General features: G+C 36.5%; 1 protein-coding gene across 2 annotated transcripts in view; it reads left to right on the top strand.

Annotated features, from left to right (window-relative positions):
• Positions 1 to 12,183, top strand: part of fabp (fatty acid binding protein) — a 28,986-nt gene extending 16,803 nt beyond the window's left edge. Inside the window, exons 1-4 of one of the 2 annotated variants that reach the window (XM_074092025.1) lie at positions 8,012 to 8,099; positions 8,489 to 8,655; positions 10,060 to 10,170; positions 11,758 to 12,183. In XM_074092025.1, the coding sequence (XP_073948126.1) occupies positions 8,027 to 8,099; positions 8,489 to 8,655; positions 10,060 to 10,170; positions 11,758 to 11,808 (402 nt within the window). In that variant the 5' untranslated portion in view covers positions 8,012 to 8,026 and the 3' untranslated portion in view covers positions 11,809 to 12,183. Of the gene's footprint in view, positions 1 to 8,011; positions 8,100 to 8,488; positions 8,656 to 10,059; positions 10,171 to 11,757 lie in introns of those variants that run through there. The other variant, XM_074092026.1, reaches the window with a different exon arrangement.
• The last annotated feature ends 12,956 nt before the right edge of the window (positions 12,184 to 25,139 follow it).

Raw genomic sequence — 25,139 nt, forward strand, 5'->3', positions numbered from 1 at the left:
GATAATTTAGGTTTTTTATCTGTGCCGTGAAATTTTTGGCCTTGGCCGTGGATGTTGATCTTTGACGAGATTCAGTAGTTAGCATGTTAGAAACTGGTCAAAAATTAATTCACTTCGATATAATAAATAACTTTGGAATGTGTGCCTATTTACAAGTATCCTAACGAGATACACATAAGTTCGTCTTTAGCAATTTAGTCAGATACAACTACAGGACAGAATTTGATGGAGTCAGTCTAAGCGTGAGTGAAGCGTGGCGGTCTGCGGGGGAGGCCTATGTCCAACAGTGTACATCCTACGGCTGAGATGATGATGATGACTCTAAGCGTATTTAATACCTACAACAAATACATTTACAAAGTGTCGAGGATTATGCAAATCTGCTTATTTACCATACGTAAATACCGTGTAATATGCGTTATGTGTAGTTTTGACTTCATATTTGTTATTTACTAGCTTTTGCCCGCGGGCCGCGGCTCCGCCCGCGTGGAATTCGGTTACCACCACATATACGTAATATGGATATGACTACAATTGGTTTAAAAAAGAGAACATAGTTGGATAATTTTGTTGTAGTAAATAATCGTATTTTTTTCTATATTACATATTTTCAGTGCATTCCTTTTATAGTTCACTATGCGCTTATATTTTACATTTTACATTTTTACACAAAAATATTAATCGAAATTTAATAAGTCTTATCCATCTTATGCTTTCGTCACCATATTGCATCCCTCGTCCGCCCTTTAGTTATCACGCGCTGTTTCCTCGGGAACTGTGCATTTTTTCGGGATAAAAAGTAGCCTATGTCACTCTCTGGCCCATAAACTATCTCTACGCCAAAAATCACGTCGATCCGTCGCTCCGTTTCGACGTGAAAGACGGACAAACATACAAACACTCACACTTTTGCATTTATAATATTAGTATGGATGTTTAACAATTGCACAATTAAATTTTCATATTTAAGATCTTACATCTACTGCTCTTTAGTAAAGTACACACACAGTAACATTTCGCGACCTCATAGCACATCTGACATCCGCCAGCCATGACCGGCGTCTGCGCAAAGCAACGCAACGACCGGGCCGAAATAATCTATGCATTCTGGCACTCGGATGACAAAGTATCGGAGCTGCGGGCGAGCACGATCGTGTATTGTACAGAACAAACTGATTCATGTACAGTCAACGTCATAAATAAGTGATCATTTCTATACCTTGTCGCTTTCAGTCGTTAACAATTTCGTATGGCTTCTCAAACATGACGTTAAAGTGACAAGGTACAAAAGTGATCAAAAGTAAGGAAAATCAAGTAACAAATTCCACCCTGGTACATGATTCAATTTGTTCGACTGTACTTATAACTCAGCGGAAATATATTATAGGCTCTACAAAAATGGCTATCTAGACTTGGACCTATAGAGAAGAAAAGATACGAATGACCGGGAAGGTTGTGTTGTGATCAACCCATTTTTCTGCCCAACCGGGCAACCATCCATCCAGGAATGTTAAGCAATTCAATTTAATTCAATTCCCAATTCACTCCCATTTATTTCCTAAGACTGAAATGTAACCTCGTTTTAAAAACCAAGTAAATACCGGGTGTGGCCTAACATACGAGCAAAAAATTAAAACATAGGTCGTCCTCGTCAAACTGAACATTAGTTCAGCGACTTTTAAAAATAATGGAGTCCTTGAATTTTCCTTTTTTCATGCAAATTAAATACTGCTATCAATGTACGCCATCCTAGAACCCAACTGACGTCGCCTGTCACGCTACAAACATCAAGCATTTTGCTTTACATTGCTTAAAAGTGTAATAAAAATTTAAAAACTAATTGTTTTAAAAAGTCGCTGAACTAATGTTGTTCAGTTTGAGGAGTATGATCTGTGTTTTAATTATTTGCTCATATTACAGGCCACACCCGGTATAATAACTAATTGGATCGATCACAATATGTTTGTAAATAAAAATACCACCGTAGTCAATGATAAAAGTCAATATAAAAAAATTATAACAATTTCAACTTGCAGGTAGGTTAGGCACTTAATTTCTTTAGCGAAGACGAGATATGGGTTAATACCGAAATCCAATTGATGAACCTATAGAAACAACCTATGAACTTAACAATTTGCATGTGCAAAGTAGACTGTTATAAACTATGGCCATGGCGACATTGGCCACATCCATGCTAATATTATAAATGCGAAAGTGTGTTTGTCCGTCTTTCACGCCGTAACGGAATTTTTGGCATAGAGATAGTTTATGGGCCCGATAGTGACATAGACTACTTTTTATCCCGGAAAAATGCACAGTTCCCGAGGGAACAGCGCGCGATAACCGTATACCACGCGGGCGGAGCCGCGGGCAAAAGCTAGTATATTTATATAGCACGAAGATAAAGCTACTAGCTATCATTATTTGGTTTCGCACTCTTTATCACTAAGTATAATTGACAACAGATATCCGTCCAGAATGATATTGTCGTAGTGCAACAAACAATATCCCCCGCAAGGGCAATCGTCCATTGGACTATGGTCCCTTGAGTGTGCTAGTCCGCTGCGTCGAAGGCGGCAAGTGACGCACTGGACATTGAACCTACTATAATTAACTGGCCGGTATTCATATTAGAATGTTTTCTCACCAGATTTATATTTAATTTTTAGTAGCTATTAGTAGGTGTCAGAAAAACTGCATTAGAATAGGTTTTTAATCTGATTCGTTCAGAAGAGTATAGAACTAATAGTAAGAAGGATATCAATTGTGATAGTGTGTATTTAACTCCAGAATCGATGGAGCAAATTAAACATGGCTTTTATCTCTTTTGATGAAACGAGCCAATAAAATTTAAATTGCTATAGTTTGTTGATCAAAAGTCCGACCCTTTATAATAGTGGTTTTTTTCTGGTTCGTCGTTTTATAGTCTGAAAGAGGATATCTGACGTCGGTAAAGAATTCAGCGCCTTTTCCACTAAGCTTTGCGTCCATGAGAGCACACTCTAATTACGGAACTATTTCACATGTCATTTTCATTATCATCTTATCTTATCAACCGTACAGACGTCCTCTTTTTGACATAAGTCTACCTCATAGATCTCATTTTGCTTCGGTTGGAAGCGGCTTGCATCCACCGCGAACCTGCGGCTTTAACCAGGTCATACGTCCATCTCGTTAGTGGACTGGACGTCCTATCCGCGGTCTCTATTCGAGAACTTTTCGGATCCTGCGGCCATCTGTCCCTTGTGCTATATGGCCTACCCATTGCCACTTCAATGAGCTAATTCGCCTATTTCACAAGTCGGTTTTTATTATTAAAATAAAATTGTCCTGGGAAAACTTGGGTAAATATAGTAAATTCAATTCAATTTATTTCCATAGCAGTTTACATTAAAACACTTAAAACGCAAAAAAGGCTTAATTAAATTAGAAAAAAAACCAGCTATCTTTTCATATGGTGAAACAGCCCCTTAGCCTTGCTTGACCCAATATTTATCTTTGGATAATTTTAAAACCAAGGCCGCTTCCGAACTTATAAAGAAAAGTTCTAGAACATTCTCTCGAACACAATCGGCTATCACACGCTGAAATACGGCTATTTACTGTTCGTTGACCATGACGTGATCCCGCAACCAATGGGAGACGACTGGCTAATAAGTCAGCCAATCAGAAGCGTGATTTTTTGCAACCCGGGGTCAAAAAAACAATCGAAACACCAGGAATGCGATCTTCAAGGATGAGTGGAACTATTTAGAAGACGGTTTCGGTTTTTGCGCAGAAGCTTTTGTTGGTTTAATTGAAATCGTTTTTTTTTTTCTTTTTTGGTGGCGCAGAAGGTGTATTACCTACACGAAGGAGTTAGAGATGGAATCAAATAAAAGAGCACATTTTTTTTGTTTTCGCTCGAAACATTTTTCAATATTCACTTAAATAAATATTAACTGCTCAACGAATTCAAAGAAGAAAAAAATGCTTAGGTACGTCGTTAAATGAAAAAAAGGATTATTCTTTCTTTTGGAAAGTCTAACATAATTCATTTATCTATTCATCTATTCCTTTATTTTCCATTTTGTTTTTATGTTGGTAATTTTTATTTATATAAAAAATATTAACAAGGAAATCAAAAATCAGACTAAAAATCGGCATCTTTGTCCTCAAATCATTAAAAAAGTAATTGTAGCTTGGTTAATACTGGCCAGTTAGATGTAGTTAGAGTGCTATGCTTAGGTGCGTCCCATGAAAACTAAAAAAAAAAAACATTCATTATCACTATTATGCTCTTTCCACGCAAAAGCTGTAATTTCACCATGCATCGTAGCTCTATGCTCGTCCCCACTCGTCCAATTCATTCACTCATTAATAATTCAACCCGCATAATCCAAAGCAGTCCGATCCCCGTGGACCTGAACATTGGACCTGCATCGGAATGCGGCAGTGCAACGGTACACTCGTTCTGAAACCGACCAAAGCAAACGTAACCTAAATGAAATACTCTCAAGGCACCCCACCATGAGCGGATAAACATTGCAAACTTATTTTGCCGGTGGATAAATTGAGAACTAACGTGGGTCGTTGTAGAGTTATGGTTAAATGTAGACGACACCGCTACAATCGACTGCAAAGCTAAGTTTGTGGCTGTGATTGAAATTGAATGATCTGAAATTGAGTGAATGGTTTTGTTTGTTAACGTTTGTGGTCGTATGCGTGCGCGTAGGAATTTTAATATCTTCATATCAATCTATTAGTTTTATAGATCAAGACACCAAAAGTATTACGTTTGCTTAGATTTTTAAAGTTATTTCCTTCGTGCTCAAAGATCAGAAAGGTACCACATAATATTTCCAGGAATCTACAAAAAGCATATCTGCGGAAACAATATTAAAAAAAGTATAACTTCCCTTTTACTTATTTTTATTTTAATACAGCTAGAGCTTTGCGTTGAAGGAAAATATTGGTGCGAAAACTTGTACATCCTACGAAGTAATTCAATGGTGTGTGTGTGAATTACAGCTCAAGCCCTCTTATTCTGAGAGGAAGTCTACCTATGCGCCATCAGTGAGACGTGTCCCGAGATGATGATTGATAATGTCCTATTTATATCCAAAACCTGACTTTCCTTCCGCTACTCGTCTACGTTAAACTCATTCAAATGTAGGTAGGTACTTATAAAAAATATATAGATTATGTGAATTGAGTCTGACATTCATGTGAAATGAGCTAAATTCAGATCAGAGGCCACACGCGTCGCAGGCGCAACCGGCGGCCGTGTCCGTACGTGACGCAGCGCAGCGATAGCTTTGTAGTAGTTTGTAGTCGTACAGGATGTTCTAGAAGTGTACGTATAGGTAGTGCCACTGAGTGCCACATGAAGAACTGATTTCACAAAAGGAGAATGAATGAAATGAATGCGTAAATGTCAAAATTACATGACATGTTCTTGTGGGCGTGACCTCAACTCTGGTTCCTTTACAATCGATCAAGCTGATTCATGAACCAGGGTGAAATCTTTTATTAATCAATTTCACTATGATTTCAATATGACTGAAAAGGTTTCACCCTGGTAATGATTCAGTTTGTTCGTCTGTATGTTAACTCTTTATTGCACATTAAAAATAATACAGGTAAGTATACAGAAAGAAGTACAAAGACGAATTTATTCCTAATAAGGGGTCTCTTCCAGATAACATTTTTAAGAGAAGACTATTTATAAATATAGGCAACCAGTCAAAATTACGTACTGTAAAAAGAAAAACAGAAATACAAAAAAAAAACAACAAATTTACTAGAAAATTATTTACATTAATACATACATATAAACAGATACTTAATATTTGAAGACAAAATATAAATGAAGTGATTAAAAGAAGAAAAAATAAAAATAATACAGGAAGAGATAATGCAGTAGGGAGTAAGGGTCAATTCTGCTGAGGCGGGTCATAGGTTCAATATTAATAGAAAATATGGCAACTTAAATTCACATAAGACTGTATGTATTTGTATTGTATACCCATTGATGTTCCGTTTCATCACTACAGGTTTGATACGTTCGATGTTAAAATAGGTGACAAATAAAAAAATAAAAATGCTTTCAGTTCTGTTCGTCATTACTCATTACCTAATTAAACAAATTATTTTATGTGCACCCTATATGTTGTATACAAAGCACCTACCATAGTCCATAATGGAGCAAGCAAAATGCGGATTGCCACACATAATAGCTAGGGTTATCTTTCGTTTCATCTCATCTCATTTGTCACGGACATGTATTTTAACAACAGATTAAACTTTGCAGCATTATATATATATATACCTCTGTTTAAAAGTCTATATCGACGGGTCTGTAACTCAACCTTATCTTACCTTACTTATTTAATAAACACCTTGTATATGAAATTTAAGAAATTCGAATAGCCATTTTAGATCCAAGTTCATACTACATTTCATATACGAGGTTGAGTCACAGACTCGTCGATATACTTGTGATTGTGAATCTCGTTTCGTGAAAGTAGCTCACTTAAACAATTCACGATTCGAGGATAAAACTAAAGAAATTAGCAGAATAAAATTGTTTTCACCATGGTAAACTAATATTAAGTCATGGATAGTGCTTATTTGAAAATTTATTTATAAACAAACAAATAATATATACAATAATTAACAGAAATAAGTCGTTGGAAATAAGTTACCTCGCTGGGAACGAGCGTTTTCTAAGAATTACTTAAATTGCTTTAGCTGTGGCGTCCACGCTTGCTCAGTACGAATTGAGAATTTCACCTACCTTCGTACCTACCTACACACCCCATAGAACTGCCGTCGCATAGGCGTTTAGTAGGCTAACGATCGATGTTTCCACTAAAACGCTATAGGTGTAAATTTTTAATGCAAGTTTTCAAAGTTAGGATAAAAATCAAAGGTCAAGGGCTCGATCCAGTGACTGTCGATATAGGTGTAAGTAGGTACTTATTATATGTTCTTTAATATAACGTCACGAATAAAAAACTCAATGGAATAGATTAATTACATAGCTTTAAAATTACGTATTTATTCTAGCTAATTTATACTTATTTACACGGAAGAATAAAAACAAGTTTTTATTTTTGTTTTTATTCTTCCGTGTTATTTACATCTTCCGTGCTTATTTACTATTAAGAGCCTAAGTGAGTGGTCATCCATCATACATTAGAATATCCTTTGTAAATATTGACTTACTTGTCATGTATATTATGGTAGGTATTTTTAGGATTAGAGTACCTAAGTTAGTTTTAGTTCTATTATTTCTGTTAATTATTATACATATTACTTGTTTGTTTATAGATAAAATTTCTGTAATAAATACTGGTGGTATGTCTTAAGTCAACTTAGAATATTACAGATTCTAGCCTATTAACCGATGATGATGAAATTATATTAAGTACAAGCAAATTTAAGTAAATGACTTACTTATCTTAAGTAAGACGGTCATCAGGATCATCATCATGAAGACAAATGACAAATTCCATTGTTCCCCTTTCAGATCCCATCTCCCAACCGAGAACTCTTTTCTACTTTTCCAGTTTTTCCACAACCATCTAATCTAATTAATTTTTATATTGTGGAGGAGTGGGGCATCCTAACACAGGTTCACTCACCTAAAAGGAAGCCCCTGCCATACGTTAGTATCTCTTAGTAGTCTGTGCCCCTTACCACTAAAGGAAATTGTAGATTAAGTTAATAAGGGAAATAAACAATTTTTCTTTTTTTTTCATCTCTCAGCGTTTAGTATTTTTGTGCCTATCTGCTTTTTAGATTCGCTTCACTTCGTTGCAGAGCGATATGCAACCTACCAGATAAGTTAATCCCAACTTTTCGGCTTACAAATTGGGAAACCCACCTTTTTGTTAAAACCTATCTTATCTGGCACATTGTCACGGTGTGTCAAAACTAAAATTGATATCGATTTATTAGCGCAGTAAAGTATTGTTATTTAGTAAGCTATAGAATAGTTTAGTTTTCAGTATCAGTTAGTGTGACAAGATTAAACTTAATAATGCAGCCGTGGGAGGGCAAGAAGTACAAACTAGTTTCTTCAGAAAACTTCGATAACTTTATGAAGGGATTAGGTATAATTATATTCTTAATAATTTATTGATTCTGTCGTCACTTTGCAGTGGTCCATGTTAATGAATAAAAGAACTACCACCAAATGACTTTTATCGGGTCTTTTCGGACTATGACCTGTAATTATCGACACAGAATGAACGACCTGAATATAAATAAATAACGACCTGATAATTTAAGTCCACATGTAGTTGCCATAAGAGGGTAATGTAAATGACCGTGAATCATTAAAAACTGTTACCTAATCAATTATTTAGCATAGGTAATTGAGCATTATATTTTATTTTTGTATTAGTAATTTGTATACCATTAGGCCTCAAGGTCAACTCAACACCTTCATACCGCAATTACCTACCTTTATCTAACTGACCAACCTTTTTGGTCCTTACAGGCGTTGGCCTGATCACACGCAAGGCTGCTAACGCGCTGTCGCCCACCGTGGAGCTGAAGAAGGACGGCGACCAGTACGTTCTGGTCACGTCTTCCACCTTCAAGACGACGGAGATGAAGTTCAAGCCTGGAGAGGAGTTCGACGAGGAGCGCGCTGACGGAGTCATGGTGAGCTCAAACGACCCAATGGTTCTTTTATTTAAATGGGTCAATCAACTTTTTAGTGAAAGTACTTATAGGTATTTTGTCCCGTAACCCATAGGAGACATCAGTGATATACTTTTTGAGAAAAATGTTTGCAATCTCGTGAGTATAGCGAGATAGAAACGAAATTTATCCAGCCGGTTTAGCGTGAAGGAGTAAACACACACACACAAATTATACACATACAAACTTTTGCATTTATAATATTAATGGGATGATCGCGGTCTACAAGAATATGTATAATATTGAGAAGTATGTGTTTAATAATATGGATATATTTACATTATGATAAACCGATTGTTTACATAAAGAGTTACGAATTTCAATTAAAAAGGTGTTTCTTGTGTATCTACTCCTACTTTTCTACCTCGAAATTCATTACAATAGTATTCAAATTACAGTAGGTACCTATGTTAGTTTGTGTGACAGAAATATGTCAACTATAATACCCATTGGCAATGTGAGAAAATAAAGTAAAATTTACATTGTCTGTTGTTCTTTGCGTGATACTAATCTATGGGAACTTTGACTTCAAATGTGTTTTCATGCCGTGGACCGATAATCATTTAAATATAATTGATTTTCTGGAATTCTTTTTTTATTATGACCTATGAGATAAGCTTCCACATGGTGAATTAGACTGAGTTTACCCGAGTTTATTTTTGAGCAGGAAAATTCTTTTTTCAGGAGCACCAAAACTCGGTTAGGGTTACTTTGGTGCGCGTCGTAACATTAAAATTTTGTGAAAATTGCTGTATTGCCAAAAACATTAATTCGTATTTAGATATCTTTGAGCAACTTTGTTATCTATACTGACTGACACTGGCCTCTATGGCAGGGCCGGCCTTAACCATTTACGCACCCTGGACGAGTCATGCCTTGTTCGCCTTTTTAGATAGGTACGACACGACACGACAAGCGACAAAATGACAGGTCGTGTTTGTTAGACATGAAATACTCGTACTCACTCCTACGAGATAAGTCTACAAAAGTTAATACGCTGAGCCTAGTTTTCCTTTAGATAGATACAAAATAAGAGTAAATAGATAATAGGTTTAAGCATGGAAGTGTTTCTGTTACTTTTTTTACGACTTTGTAGGGTAAATCGTCAATTACTGGCCACCTTTCAATAATTGGCCACCTTATGCTAAAAATGAATTCGTTTTATAGGTGACCAGAATTTGTTTTAGTATAAGGTGACCAGTTATTGAAGGGTGGCAAGTAATTGGCGATTCATCCTACAAACTCATAAAAATAGTAATAAAACTTCCATGCTCCTAAGGGGTTATGAAACTTATGAAGTAACGTAACATTAATGACGAAGATTCGTATTGTGGACGTATTGACGTAAACAAATTATTGTTTCAGACCAAGTCGGTGTGCACTTTCGAGGGCAACAAGATCAAGCAAGTGCAGAAGGCGCCCGACGGCTTGGAGGTGCACTACGTGCGGGAGTTCTCCCCTGAAGAGCTGAAGGCTGTAAGTTAATAACTTAAGTCGTACATACTACCGAGAACAGGGCCGTTCCAACCGAAAAGTTCTCGAATAGAGGCTGTGGGTCGGCAAGCGCAGCGTAGGGCGTAAAAATGAAATTAAATGAAATGAAATATTTAACCAACCCAACCAATAAAACCAATGAAATGGACCGATGACCTGGTTGCTGAAGCTGCGGGTTCACGGTGGATGCAGGTTGCTTCCAACCGAAGCATCTGGAGGTCCTTGGGGATGCCCTATGTCCAACAGTGGAAGTCCTGACATCAGTGCCGGATTAGCCCATTAGCAAAATAAGCAATTTCAATTGATCACGTCTTGGGGGCACCATGAACAGCACCCAAAAAATTACGAGCACATAAAAGGTAGGCTGGTTACGGCTACTTATGGATAGGGGGGGCGGGGAGGTGCCAGAGCGTGGATTGCTTAGGGCATCAAATAGTCTTAATCCGGCACTGCCTGACATGATGATGATTTTATGGCTCTATCAACTTTTCGGTATACAGATAGTTTGAGTCCCGGGGAAGGACATACGATAGTTTTTATCCCGGGAAAATTTCATACTTCCAGCGGGGTAGTGAAAACGAATTCTACGCGGTCGGAGTCGCGTGGACAAAGACCGAAATGCCGAGTAGAGTTCCGTCTTAGAAATATTCAGGAATGTGTAAATTATTTATTGATTCATCATCATCATCATGTCAGCCAAAAGACGTCCACTGCTGGACATAGGCCTCCCTCAAGGCTCTCCACTCAGACCGGTCTTGTGCTTTCCGCATCCAGCGCGATCCCGCGATCTTAACCAGGTCGTCGCTCCATCTTGTTGAAGGCCTACCGACAGCTCGTCTCCCGGTCCGCGGACGCCATTCGAGAACCTTATGACCCCATCGGCCATCAGTCATGCGAGAAATTTATTGATTACTTAGATGAATACAAAAAAACAGATATTTATATTTAGAGGCGGTAGCATCCTACCAAGCAAGAAAAGGTGAAGAGCTGTCTTAAGTGACAGATTGTCAAATTAGTGTTGTTGCATATACAAATTTTAACAATACTTAATATTTTTTTAAAATCTATAAGCTATTGTGGGTGTAACCTGCTGTCAAGGTTAAATAATGTAGGTAATGGAGATAATAGTGGTACTTAGTGGCAGACAACGCCTACCTAGGATCAATCTTGGCGTGTCTGTACATTGTACCTACAGAAGACATAGTGACATGAATCATCTGTCTTATGATATACTCGTAAGTCATATCTTTGCGATGATACGGATGTGATGATGAGGATAGTAAGATTAATAAGGTTATGATGCAATTAAATAACTAAATGAGCCAATCAGGAGCAAGACTGTAACGTCAAACGGATCTCTCGATGCTAACTCTAGCGATATTTTGCCTGTCAATAAACCATCATTTGGAAATCTTGGCAGTAACTTTTTTTTTTTTACCGAACACCGAAGCTACCTTACAACGGCCAACCGATAGCCTTTTTCAACCTCGACATTAGCGGAATCATCGTTCCTATCAATAGAGCTATATTTTTGAAAAATCGAATTGAATTGATTTTTTTTGTTTACAGGTCATGACCGTGAAGGACGTCACATGCACCCGGCTCTACAAAGTACAATAAGAACAAATGAATAAGACTGCGGGGCGGAGCCCTTTACCTATGTCCTATATATAGCACAACTATTTTATAAAACTAAATTATGTTATAGCCCACTAACTAAACTATGGCCTGAAGTTGGCGTCACTTTTAATCTCAACCAATCAGTGACGTCGATTTAAGAATTAACCAATCGCGTTGCAGTCTCGTGACTTTCAACACACTTCGGTTTAGTTCGGCGCTTTCAAACAAGTACCAACTGTTTGCTTTTGAACTCAGTTATTTTTGTATGATTTCGTACGTGATTGCCAAAGTTAGGTTTATATGCTTGAAGCGGGCGTACTGGCGTACGTCCGTAGGGTTTCTAGGGCAAAGTAAATAAACTCGTTTTATATATAACTGGTTTTCATTTTATTTATTTGGTGTCCTCTAGAACCTTGTACAGATCTAAGAAATCTAGTGATTAATGTTTTTCTGTCGTATTTTGTCGGATAAGTTCGCATTATGTTGCTTTCTCAATTATTCTTCATAAACTTTAGTAAACTAGTTGAGAAAACAAGATAAATACGTTTTTTTCCGACAAAATACGACGATAAAACATTACCTATTCAATATATCTGTTAGTCCATCAAGTGTTAAGTTATGTATGAGTTATTTATTCCACGCCTCAAATAGCACTTTATCGTTTGTTTGTAGGGAACTAACTACTCGATCGATTTCAAAGAGTCGCTAATTGAAAGCTGCATAACCTTAGTGCATAACTGAACGCATATATGCGTTTTGCTGACTTTCATCTGGACCGGTGTGTGTAGAACAGTGTTATTTTGAAGTTTGGGGTTTTGTGGCGTTTTGGACGTCAAAAAACTTCAGGACACTAACGCCATCCAGTGATATTTCGCCTGTCAAGTACTCATTCACCTACCAGGAATCGTCCTATCTTCCAAAAGTTCATTTTGAACCACTTTCAGTGGCTGTATCGCCTTAAAAGTGGCTGTATCGCCTTGAAATTTGGTACAAATATTATGTAGGTTGGATGACAATACAAGTACAATCAGTAAAAAAGAGCTTGTAGGTATTTAAAAAAAATTACAGATACTTACTATAGACTATGTAAAGATAACGCAAAGATGAAAATCTCGTTCAGTGGTAAGCTCGTTCGTTATTTGTGATATTACCTTTAGGTACATAAACTTGAACTTGAGGCTCAGATCTGTAAGGCCGATAATTAGTACAGTCAAGTGCAAAGATATGTACTTATACATGCATGACCTTAATGTCAAGTGCATAAAGTCGTGCATACATATTTTTGTAACTATGACAGAGCCTACATTATTTCTACTTTTGGCCATTATGAGCGCTGCGATAGATTTCATTACCCCCACCTAGTACTTAGTACTTCGTGTGTATCTTCAGAGCTACTACGAAACTCAAAACTCGAAGTTCGTATCGTGCCGTCCCACTCGCTCTCGTATTAAATAGCATAAGGACGGCACGTCACGAACTTCGAGTTTCGAGTTTCGAAGTAGCCCTGCTGTCTCGTTTACTTTAAACAATGACTAGTAACGCCATCTCTACGATTACTAAATTAAATAACTTACGCGCTGTTAAAATATACCACTAGATGCCGCTAAGAATTGTTCAGCTACTCACCACTAGATGCCGCTATCACATAAATACGAAACCCAAAGACGTTTTTTTAACCATTATTTTTAAAATAAATACCTACGTGATTATAATTTTATTTTTAGAACTTGTATGTTTATTAAAATATAATTAGATGTACAGTAAGCATTAAATTAATAAAACTACCCTATCCTGAACTTGAAATATTAAGCGAATATTAAACTTAAATTATACTTGATTATAATTATATTTAAATGTTGGTCAGGTTTATGTTATGCCAAGCCAAGGCAATTAATTAATTCTGATCAATAAGTATTTTATCGAGCAGAATAAGATGCAATAGAAACAATATAATGCAGCTAAACAACACAAAGCTGTCAGCAAACTTCCGCTCACAAATTTTCTGAACTTCTTAATTTGGTCGGAGGCTTACTACGGTCATACATACGCATACGGCTGCTGGTGCGTTTTTATCGGCTGGAGTTGCCTGCCGCAGTTCGTTCGTATGCTATGATTAGTTTATTTGTGCCGTGAATAGGACAGCCTGCGTTCGGGCGCTTTGTACGGAACGCGATTACTATCGACATTCGACATCTGTCAAATCCCCATTTCTACGTGTGTTTTGTTAGAAATAGTGTATTCTTGATTGAATTACAATGCCGGTTTGAATTTACAGTGTCAAGTTATTAAACTGTGCGTTGATAATGCTAGGAATTTGTGATTCTGTTTTGTGTGTAGCGGGCTAGCAGCCAAAGTGCCGTTTGGATTGAGGATTACACAGTTGCTTATTTGGATTAAAAATACTCGCAAGTAAGTAAATATTTACTTAACAACCTAACGCTATGTTACAGTATAAACAGGATATAATTTAATGAAGCTAGCGTCCGTGTAGGGGTACCTAGCTATTTTATAATTGTTTTTATGTACTTACCTAGCTAAAAATTAAATTGTCCAGTTTTGGCTTGTGGAATTTGTTTTACTTTATGGACTTATAGGGGGTCCAGGGACGTCATTTAAATCACAGGATCTTTGACTCGTTACTTGTTAGTTTAAAAGAAACTCAGGATTCAACTAGATGCCAATAATCCATTTTAGTAACTAAAGGTCCCAGACCTTAACCCATCCAAACGGACGATTAAAAATAAAATAAACTATGTATGTGTAGGTTTCTGATTAGATTAGCTAATTAGCCTGTTAATTTATAACAGACACAACATACAATAATAACAAACAGGTATGCTAAGAATATTTATGCATAAATTTAAAATCATAATTATAAAAATACAACTGCATGACATTTAAAAATAAACTGTAACAATATATTTTTTGTGATTTCAATTTGTTAATTCAGACCATAACTTTGTTTTGTTACTTCATTGTGATATTAGTAATGGAAATTTATTTACTTAATGAGTTACTATAACACAATAAACCTTCAGATTGGTAGTGTGTATTGCCTATGCTACTAAGTTTTTTTTTGTATCTTTTCTTGGGCTATAAATAATAATATTTTACAATTTTTGTATTAACAAAAAACAGACTATTTTTTTTCTCTTTTTTTATTACCTCTTTAGGTACTTTTAAGTAAGTACTTTTGATTGTGTGTCTGTTTATTTTTTTCTTAAAGTTTAAAATAAAAACTACAAACTAACACTAACATAATTCAATATCCCACATGAACATGCTGTAAGTAAATAATGATTTACATCTCGATTGCAATAATCTATATAAAAAGTAGCAAAATCTCATAAACTGCCAAGTTTAGGGTTTAGGTAGGTGGGTAGGTAGGAATAGCTAAAATCTGGCCTTATGTGGGATTCTTTGGGATTAATAATACCATTGAAAATACTGTAGGAGTCATCAATACTAATTACATTACCAAAATTGTCTCTGGCGTTACCAAAAAATCATACTTCCAACAAGATATTTCACGGTTTAATAGGTTGAACTTACGTAGGATGGCATGTATTCATGTACACCATCTATTAAATTACAGAAAAAACATGTTTACTTACAAAAATTTAGGAAAAAGACTTTAAAACAAGGGATTTTCAATATTTTTTGAATAAATTGTATTATGAATAAAGGTAAAGGCCTAGTGTTATTATATATATGAAAATAGATATTTTTCTAGATTGTACTTAAGTCCTTATCCCTTTTGAATAATAAGTCCACATTTCCGAAACCTGCAGAAAATCTACCTAACAATATATAAATGTAATGAGCTAGGTATGCTAGTGAATCAAATAGTTTGATTAGGTATTTTTTCTGTAGGTACATACCCACAAATAAGTTTTTTTTTTTTTTTTTATTCAAGCTTTTTTGCTAAATGTACTTTTTATTGGACTAGATAGGTACCTTCTTACATTGTCTGTCATTCTTCCTATATATACCTACCAATTTACAACTCAATCCAACCACTGGAAGTGGGTCAGATTTGGCTTTCAACATAACACATTTACAAACATACAATACAATACAAGCAAAAGCCCGTAAAAACTATTGACTACCTTTATAACATCGTATTTTCTCCACTTGAACCTCCTCACAAATTCACCTTCAAAGGATTTTCCTAAATAATAAATATCCCTCTGAGAAGGCGTTCTGCCAAAATTCGCGGCGCTTACGCCGTTATTCGTCGACGCGTGTGAACCGGGGGCCGCGCTGAATCGATAGAGACCAACCCCCGTCAGCTGAGCCGTCTGGGCGCAAGGAACGCATAATTATTCCTAAACTCCTTTTCCTAACGTAATAAAGGCTCGGCTAGAGAAACGACCGCAACCAAAACAATGCCAAGGCTAGGTGAAATGTTAGTTCTGGGGGCCGATTCTTCAAATCACGGTCATGAGAATACCGTTTCAAAATAGTAATAGGTGTATTTGGGACTTAGGGAGCTATGGGGCAATCTAGCTATGTTTAATAACACCTAAGTTACTGAAGGTAATATCGGATGGTTCAGTCGAATGAACATCCACTAGAGTGGCTGCTGGGTGCTGAATTTTTTATTTATTTCATACCTAGTCACTTTTTATAGAGTTCCATTAATATTTCAAATGTATAAGGCTGCGTTGTGCGTTGCGCGCATGCGTTGCGAGGAAGGTGTGTCATGGTCATGAACCAATAGAACCGCTTAATTTACGTATTCTTGCTCCGCCGAGCTGGTTTCCATTCCACCAGAGATGTACGGAGCGAAGATAGGTAAATGAAGCGTTTCTATTGGTTCTTGACAACACATTCCGCGCCACACACCATCCTATTTCTCTGGTGGAAACACAGACTAACACAGATTTCACCATTATCATAATAATATAATATTCCCAAAGGCGTGATTCCAAAAGAGATACACTGCTCAGTAATAGCTTTAATTCTTGGGCATTTGCATAATCCGCTAAATGGCTAAAGAGTAAGTGTGTACACTTCACCTTTACGCAACCTTGGTTGGCTTTGGCTGTGTCACATTGGATCAGTCGCGCGTGGACTTCGCTGAGCTAATTTGAAGGTCGGTCTTTATTTACAATTCCTTTATTCCATCGTTATCGTTGAAAAACTGCCGATAAAAATTACCCTGTTACGAGAAATAAAAGAACCGACCATCTATCAAACATATAGCGCTCGAATAGGTACATCATTAAAAAAGTTTTGGGGATACTCATTATCTCTAGACACATTTCATGTTTCGACTCAGTAGTAATAAGAATCGGACTAGCGTTTTTTTCTTCGCGTATACGGTTTTAACTGCTAACAAGTATAAAAAAAAACCGGCCAAGAGCGTGTCGGACACGCCCAAAATAGGGTTCCGTAGCCATTACGAAAAATTTAAGTAATATTTTTCTAAGGATTTCGTATTTTATGCGGAATCTTCCAAGTTTAGGTATATTTTATACCTTAGTCTGCTATTTACTCTAAAATACTAATAATTTTCGAGCAAACTTAGCCGTTATAGTTTTCCTTGAAAGTTTGATATACTTACTACCATCCTGAATTTTTTCAAATTTTTCCACCCACCGGTTTAGATTTTAGAGGGCTCGATTTTTATGAAAATTTGCACTTTAAAGTTGAATATTTCGCAAACAAATTACTGAATCGAAAAATCGTCGATCGAAAGACCTATCCAACGATACCCCACTCTATAGGATTGGATGAGAAAAAAAAATCACCCCCACTACGTCTATGGGAGGTACCCTAAAAATAAGGGTAAGGGGCGAAACTATAAGGGTTCCGTTTTAGCCATTTTGGCTCCGGAATCCTTATTAAAATAAAAGTAAATAAACGTTTATTTCAGTAATAAATATAGAACATATCATCTGTTTTGCGCCTTTATTATCCCACTAGCCACATGTGTAGCAGATTGCAGACGATTGACGTCAATGCAACTGCAGTACATAATCAAAACGCAATGTTAGCCGATTATATAGATAGACACTGTTCGAAAATGTGGACATAGATACTTACTTAAATCCAGTACACCAAACTGCCCATATTTGTAACTTAAAAGCTGACTACATTAACAGGTCGTATTAATACAGGTTGTATATATGTATTTTGTATTTGAGAGAATTTTGTATATGTATTTCCCAGCCTGCAGAAACGACAATTGGACCAATCAAAAGTATCGTCTGCTGCATGTGAAATTAAATTGACCAACGAGCATGCGTCATTTATGACTAATTACGATTAAGATTGGTTTTTTGGAATCTTTTTGTATTTTTTATTTCAATTCCAAATTTTTTGTTACTTTTACGGTAATTTAATTACGATGGTTTTTTTTTCTTAAACGCGCAATATGCACAACATGCTTAAAACAACTCAATGGGACTAGTGGGATAGACGGAAATTTTTAAGTATGAAAAAACGCCACCGAAGAACTGAACAGCCAGGCTGCAGTGCGCGGTCATTTTCGACTTGCTGCCGCAGCCAGGCTGCCGTTTTTATATTTGAAATATGTGGTTTTAGGTACTGCAATGGCCACTAAGAAAATCTGTTCAAAAAAAATGTCACAAAAGTAAAAATTAAAATCGGCGGGAGCAACGCAGCCTTTGGATTGTTATTATTTGTTTGTGATAAATGTTTTTAGGGTTCCGTAGTCAACTAGGAACCCTTATAGTTTCGCCATGTCTGTCCATTTGTCTGTCTGTCTGTCCGCGGCTAAGCTCAGAGACCGTAAGTACTAGAAAGCTGTAATTTGGCATGAATATACATTTGGCGTGAAATAACAAAAAATAAAAAAAATATGATCCTACTACCTCGGAGTAGACGTAAAGTGTGGGTGATTTTTTTTTCTCGACTAACGTATAGTGTGGGGTATCGTTGGATAGGTATTTTTAAACCAATAGTAGTTTAAGAGTAAATAGCCTAAGGTATGAAATATACCTAAACTTGGAAGATTCCGTACACAATACGAAATCCTTAGAAAAATAGTACTTGATTTTTTCAAAATGGCTACGGAAATTATTTTGGGCGTGTCCGACACGCTCTTGGCCGGTTTTTTTTCATTTCATGGTCACTTTCGTTTCATCCTGTGTTAAGTGTCACTTGTATCAAAGATGCAAAATGAAACAAAAAATGAAGCGTACGATTCCTTAATACATTATAGCCACATAGCCACTATTTTTTGCAATCGAATGTAGATAGAAGTATGAATGTAAAGTAACAGCAGATATGCGTTAAGCCCAGTTTAGTCTTGCAAGAAAAATCGTGCAAATTGCATTTCATTGCGAAGCCGTAAAGCGAACTAGTTCGAAATTATCAATCGAATGCCTAAAACTAACGCAACTTGCATGATTTGCATTTCAACAGGGTTTTAAGGTAACATACAAAAAAAGTATGGAAATATTCCTAGTAAATCTATGAACTTTTCCGTAGAAAGTTGCCTGCTGCTATTTATCTGGATAATTTAAAACACAGTGAAAGCAATTAGTGTGGAGATAACGTTTGACGTTATTCAACTGAACGCCCCGTTTACTACAGGACACAGAATGAGTCTAGGAGATGCGGAGGCGCTTGCCAATCTGCATGAATGTATGTTCAGCCCACCACCACTATAATACTCCTATCGATTCGGAGAACAATGGAAAACATAAAGCGTATTCTTATAGGTATGCTAAGTAAAGGAGTGGCCACACCGCTGCTTAAAAAACGGTGACGGCACGGAATCGCAGTGACGTGCCGTAAACGTCACGACTTTTTGTAAAGAGCATGCGGTAAAGTCCTGACGTTTACGACACGTCACTGCGATTCCGCACCGTTTGCGTATTTTATGCAGCGGTGTGGAAAGCATGCAAATTGCAGAAAAACGGTGCGCATACGATGCGTCACTGCGATTCCGTACCGTCACCGTTTTTTAAACAGCGGTATGGCCACTCCTTAAGGCTGTGGTTGTATGTGGTCCCCATATGGATCCTGGTTAAAAATTGTGCTACCCTCTTGCATCTAGGTAGGATTCGTAAAAGGCGAATAAAGGGTATTTCGTTGCCCAGTGGCCGTTGTCATCCTAGCGATTTCTTTTTTTTGTTTTTTGTTCGACCATTTTTAGGATTCCGTACCCAAAGGTTAAAAACGGGACCCTATTACTAAGACTTCACTGTCCGTCTATCTATCTGTTTGTCACCAGGCTGTATGTTGTGAACCGTGATAGGTAGACAGTGTAATTTTTTTACAGATGATGTATTTCTATTGCCGCTATTACAACAAATACTAAAAACAGAATAAAATAAATATTTAAGGGGGGCTCCCATACAACAAACGTTATTAATAACGGCAACAGGTAGACGCTTGAAATATTCACAAAATATACTGAGCGGCAAAAAAATTGGCCCTCAAATGTATGCAGAATCGGTTATATTGTATGACGGGTGGGCCAAATTTTGTGCCGCTGAGTATATTTAGCTGTATACATTCAATTTAAATAAATAATTAAAACAAAACAAATATTAAAGGGGGACTCCCATACAAAAAACGTGATTTTTTTGCTGTTTTTTGCTAATGTCTAATATTGTATAGATAATGGTACAGAACCCTTCGTGCGCGAGTCCAACTCGCACTATGCCGGTTTTTAAAATTCAACCTGCCAACCGTTCTTCTGCAACTGAATTTTTTGTACAAAATCGGAAGTGAATAACCAATTTCAACCTACAATCACTGCATGCCTAATTTCAACCTAATAAGTTTTGTAAATCAATGACAACACTTCTCTCAATTTAAATTCTTTTAAGTACTTCAGATTTACTGCGAGGCTACATTTAGGAGAGTAAATAGTTTACTCCCTGTTGTATTCCGTTGCCATTTACCATGAACAACTAAATAAGATCTTAATTTAACTACACCTTTCGAAAAAGGTGACCCAGAACATTTCTAAAAAGATATTTTAACCGTCGGAAATGTGGAAGAGGATACAATTTAGGGGAACGAATCTACAATTTGAACTGACCATTTACGACGAAATTTGAAACTGTATTGAACGAAACTGTGTCAATATTTCCAGCAAAGAAACTGGGTGAATCGATTGTTTTAATTACGTACCTACCATTACGTGGTGTTTTAGTCCTCATTCGCTTTTTTTAATTTACGAGTAAACAATGCAGGTTGCAGGTTGCATTATATAATTTATGAGGTCACGAACACGAACAATGTCGGTAATTTCTTTTGTAAATGCCTTTGAAACTAGCTAAATCGACATCTGTTTAGTTTTGGTTGAATTATTTAATTTCTCTACTAGGAATGTTACTAACAACGTCTATAAGCAAATATGGGAGAATGTATTGTGTAGATTTTTATTTAGTTTAATTTTAGCTTTCGGATCTTTTAAGTTTTCATAGTGTCTACTTTTGTTTCTGATGGTCGAAGGTTAACTGGGAGTGATCCCTTTAGGGGATAAGTTCACTTTTGTACAACTGATTCTCATGTAACCTGTTACTATCATAATACGTTTTATGTAGCTACAACAAGCTGTTGCGTTGCTCACGGCTCCGTCCGCATAGACCACGTTTATCGCTATCTCGCGGGAAGTATGCATATTTCAAGGATATAAAAACTGTCCTATGTCCTTGTTTGCGTTTCAGACTATCTACAAAAAAATCATCTAAATCGGTTCACAGGTTTAATTGTGATACGGTAACATACAGACAGATTTATACACATGTAAGAATTGGGATTAGGTACGATACATACATGGATATTTTATTGTGGATTTTGATCAATGTAATATGACGTCGAATATGCAATAACACTATTCAACAATATGATGTGTTATTATGGTGGGTTTCCAATGATGGTAAGACCAGAATCTTTCATCACTTATCTGAAACGCAGCTGTTAACTTATATTACTTACACAGGGTAATTTAAACTAGGATATAATCCTCAAACCAGCTTTAGACTTCGTTCATAAACTAGATAACTTGTTTGAAGAACAAGACTAACGGAAAACACTTGTTATTATACAAATGTTTGTTTTGAGCTCGCAACACGATTTACTTTAATTATATCTATTGTTTATAATGTAGGTTGCTTCACAAGTAATCTTTGTTTACACACCGAACGATGTTCTCTATTATATTTTAAGAATTTAGCTAAAGAGGGCAAGTCAAATTAGATTTGGATTAGTGATGGTGTTTGAAATTTAAAATGTTTAAATCTTCTTTTATTTTTTCAGGCCAGATTGCCTTGCCAGTAATAATGAGGGTCTCTTGAAAGGCTATCGCTAGATGGCGTTAGTATCAAGAGGTACGTTTGACGCTACAGTCTTGCTTGTGATTGGCTCATTTAATTCATTTTTTCAAAAAGTATATGGCCATTGGTACTATCGATGATTGCGCCAATGTCGAGGTTACAAACGACACTATCGGTTGGCCGTTGTACGGTACATAGCTTCGATGTGTTCTATGCTCGAATGAGAACCTAAAATAAACCACACAGCTCATTTAGTTATTAAACCACGTTTGTAGTGACGCAAAAGTTAAAGTTACCAAATTCACGATACTAGCGTCAAGTAATCTGCCACAGAAACCCTTATTCTTTAGGCATTAATTCAATAGCTTTTACATTCAGTTACGTGTACTGTACTGTGTTCCTTTTCTATCATCAAATTGTGTCTAGCTCGATTACTTCCGTCGATCCTAACACCTTCTTAGACGATTATATTATCGACGATCAAATCAACGTATCAACTATACAGTTGCGACGATTGCACTGTTCCGTCAGTGATGCCAACCGCAATTGCTGAATGAAACAGCTGTTCGCTATATTGACCGCATTTCCTTTCGTTGTGTATGAAATGAGAACTGAATGTGACGTGACCGCCAAGATACGTGTATACTATTTGATTAAAAAATTTAATTGCGAGTTAAAATTAATAGAGTAAGGGGCTGTTTCACCATCCATTGATTAGTGTTAACTGGCGGTTAGGTGTGATGCCGTCTCCGTCTATTCGAACAAAACAAATAGAGACGGCATCACATTTAACCGTCCGTTAACACTAATCAATGGATGGTGAAACAGCCCCTAAATGACCCTGATGTAGGTATCTGTTGGCTTGGCACCTTCCAAAAAGAAGAAACAGAATCCGTCGACGACTGCATGCTAGTGCCAATACGGTGTTTGACTATTTTTTTATATGTTTTTTAAATTAAAACTTCACAATACCTGTTATCGAATAGAGAAACAACTTTTAAGCTATCTTTACAAGTAACAAAGTTATAAAGGTTTGAAATTCATGATTAGACCACAAAACACAGATAGTTCAGAAATCAATCTCCATACAAGTGCGCTCGAGCAACGCACACAGAGACACTGCTCACGGGCACGATATCTCGGACCGGTTGGGACCAGTGCGAGCGCGAATGCCATCCGCTTGAGACACGCGTCTGTGAACATTGCTTTGTGGACGGTTGTTTAAATTAAATAATCGTAAATTTCGCCAATAACGAAATCGTCGCAAGATATTTTCTGTGACAAATTTATAATATAACAATGACATAAAAATATATAAGTTATTAATCTATATTTCCATTCTTCCCGTTTCATTCTCAACAATAAATCCAATCAACTAGATACGAGTGCCACTACCATGATAGTTTTTTGGTGCATAAGCCATAGCTGACAACCTTAGAGCGACCGCCGAGCGTAGGTATATGAAAAGTGAAGTACATACAGGAGATTGACTTCTGAACTATCTGTGTTTTGTGATTAGACAGAGAAAGACTTACTTGCATGTGACGCCACACGCAAGTAGCGCCATACTTGCTGCATAGAGAAAAGCGTTTGCGAAAGAGAGGTATATAGATTTTTCAAAAAATCACTAAATCCAATTTTCAAGCGATTTAAGTTTTCTCTTCGCTAAACACTGTTTGTATATCTATATTTTTATAATAACATAATTATAAGACATGGCCAATTCAGGAGTTGTCAAATACCGTGTATGCATACACTTATTGGACTTAGTGAATTGAAATATCAAACAGAATAAAAACTCTAGATATTTTTGAGCAATACCTATACATGCTCCGTCCGCTAATTAACAACATCACATTAGTTTCTAAATCTAAAAGTAGTTTTAACAATTTCCTTCAGTTTCCAATCTGCTATAGAGCTATGTTAACAGGCCTGCCAGGTTTACGATTTAATAACATATAGTTGCTCTAATGACTCGAAGTTATTTGTACACTTCTTTGGAAAGTCTTGCTTGTGATGTGTACTGTGTAGGTTTCTAACATGTTTGAAAGGCCAGGGATGCAGGACGTTTTTTTATCGGCAGCTAGATATATCTTTTTGAGCATTCAAAACCATCCTTCTCTGGATACACTAAACAATCTCCTAAAGTGCAATACTTGCATTGTCGGGGCTCGGGGTCCGACGAGGCAACTGCTGATAACAGCAACAACAACAATTATGTTTGTTTGTTTATACTTTTTATTATACAAAAGGTTACACAAAGGTTTGGCTGGACTTGCCAAGAAGTCTTCAGTAAAATTATCCCGGCAGATAGACACCTTACCATTTATTTAATATAGATAATGATGCAGACGGCCTGCAAAAAGTTTATTACATACGTTTATGTCAAACGATGTACAAGGAGTTATTAATTACAATAGAGGTCGTCGTGTTAATTAGTCACTTCTGCTGGTAAGCTAACGTGTTAATATGATAAGTATATGCAATGGTGAGGTGCTAGAACTGTTAACAGATTAGTGCTATCAAGCTAATGCAGTTGATGACGCTCTACTTCGCACAGGAACCAGCCAATCAACAAAGTAGAACCTAGGTGGAGTTTCATTGTACTACGAAGCGTTTTAACTAATTGGAGCAAATATGACCTGGACTTCTTAATAGATGGGACGTTTGTTAATATGTGTATTTATTATTTGCGTCATTTGCACATTTGGTGATCCAGCGACTATTCTTATCTTGTGGAAAAAAATCAAAATTATTTTTTAATAATCCTGACTGCCAGATGGTTTCTGAAATTCTGAGTGATTAGTGGGCAAAATTATTTTAGTTTTAAGAAATGTTTTTGCCTCAAAATCTAAGCTTGACCTTTACAATTGGTAAATATTGTATTAGAGGTGTGCTGGCATGTGGCTCTGCTGTGAGGTTACATTCAGAATTTCTTCTTTTTGATCGGATAAAAATATATCTTGTATTTACTAGCGTTCTTGACTATTTAACGGTTCAAAAGAAGCCACATTGTACATAACGTAAATACTGTAAAAAAAAAATATCCGAAATCGTTTTATTTTA

Source organism: Choristoneura fumiferana, chromosome 9 (assembly GCF_025370935.1).
Source record: "Choristoneura fumiferana chromosome 9, NRCan_CFum_1, whole genome shotgun sequence".
NCBI classification, from domain to species: domain Eukaryota; kingdom Metazoa; phylum Arthropoda; class Insecta; order Lepidoptera; family Tortricidae; genus Choristoneura; species Choristoneura fumiferana.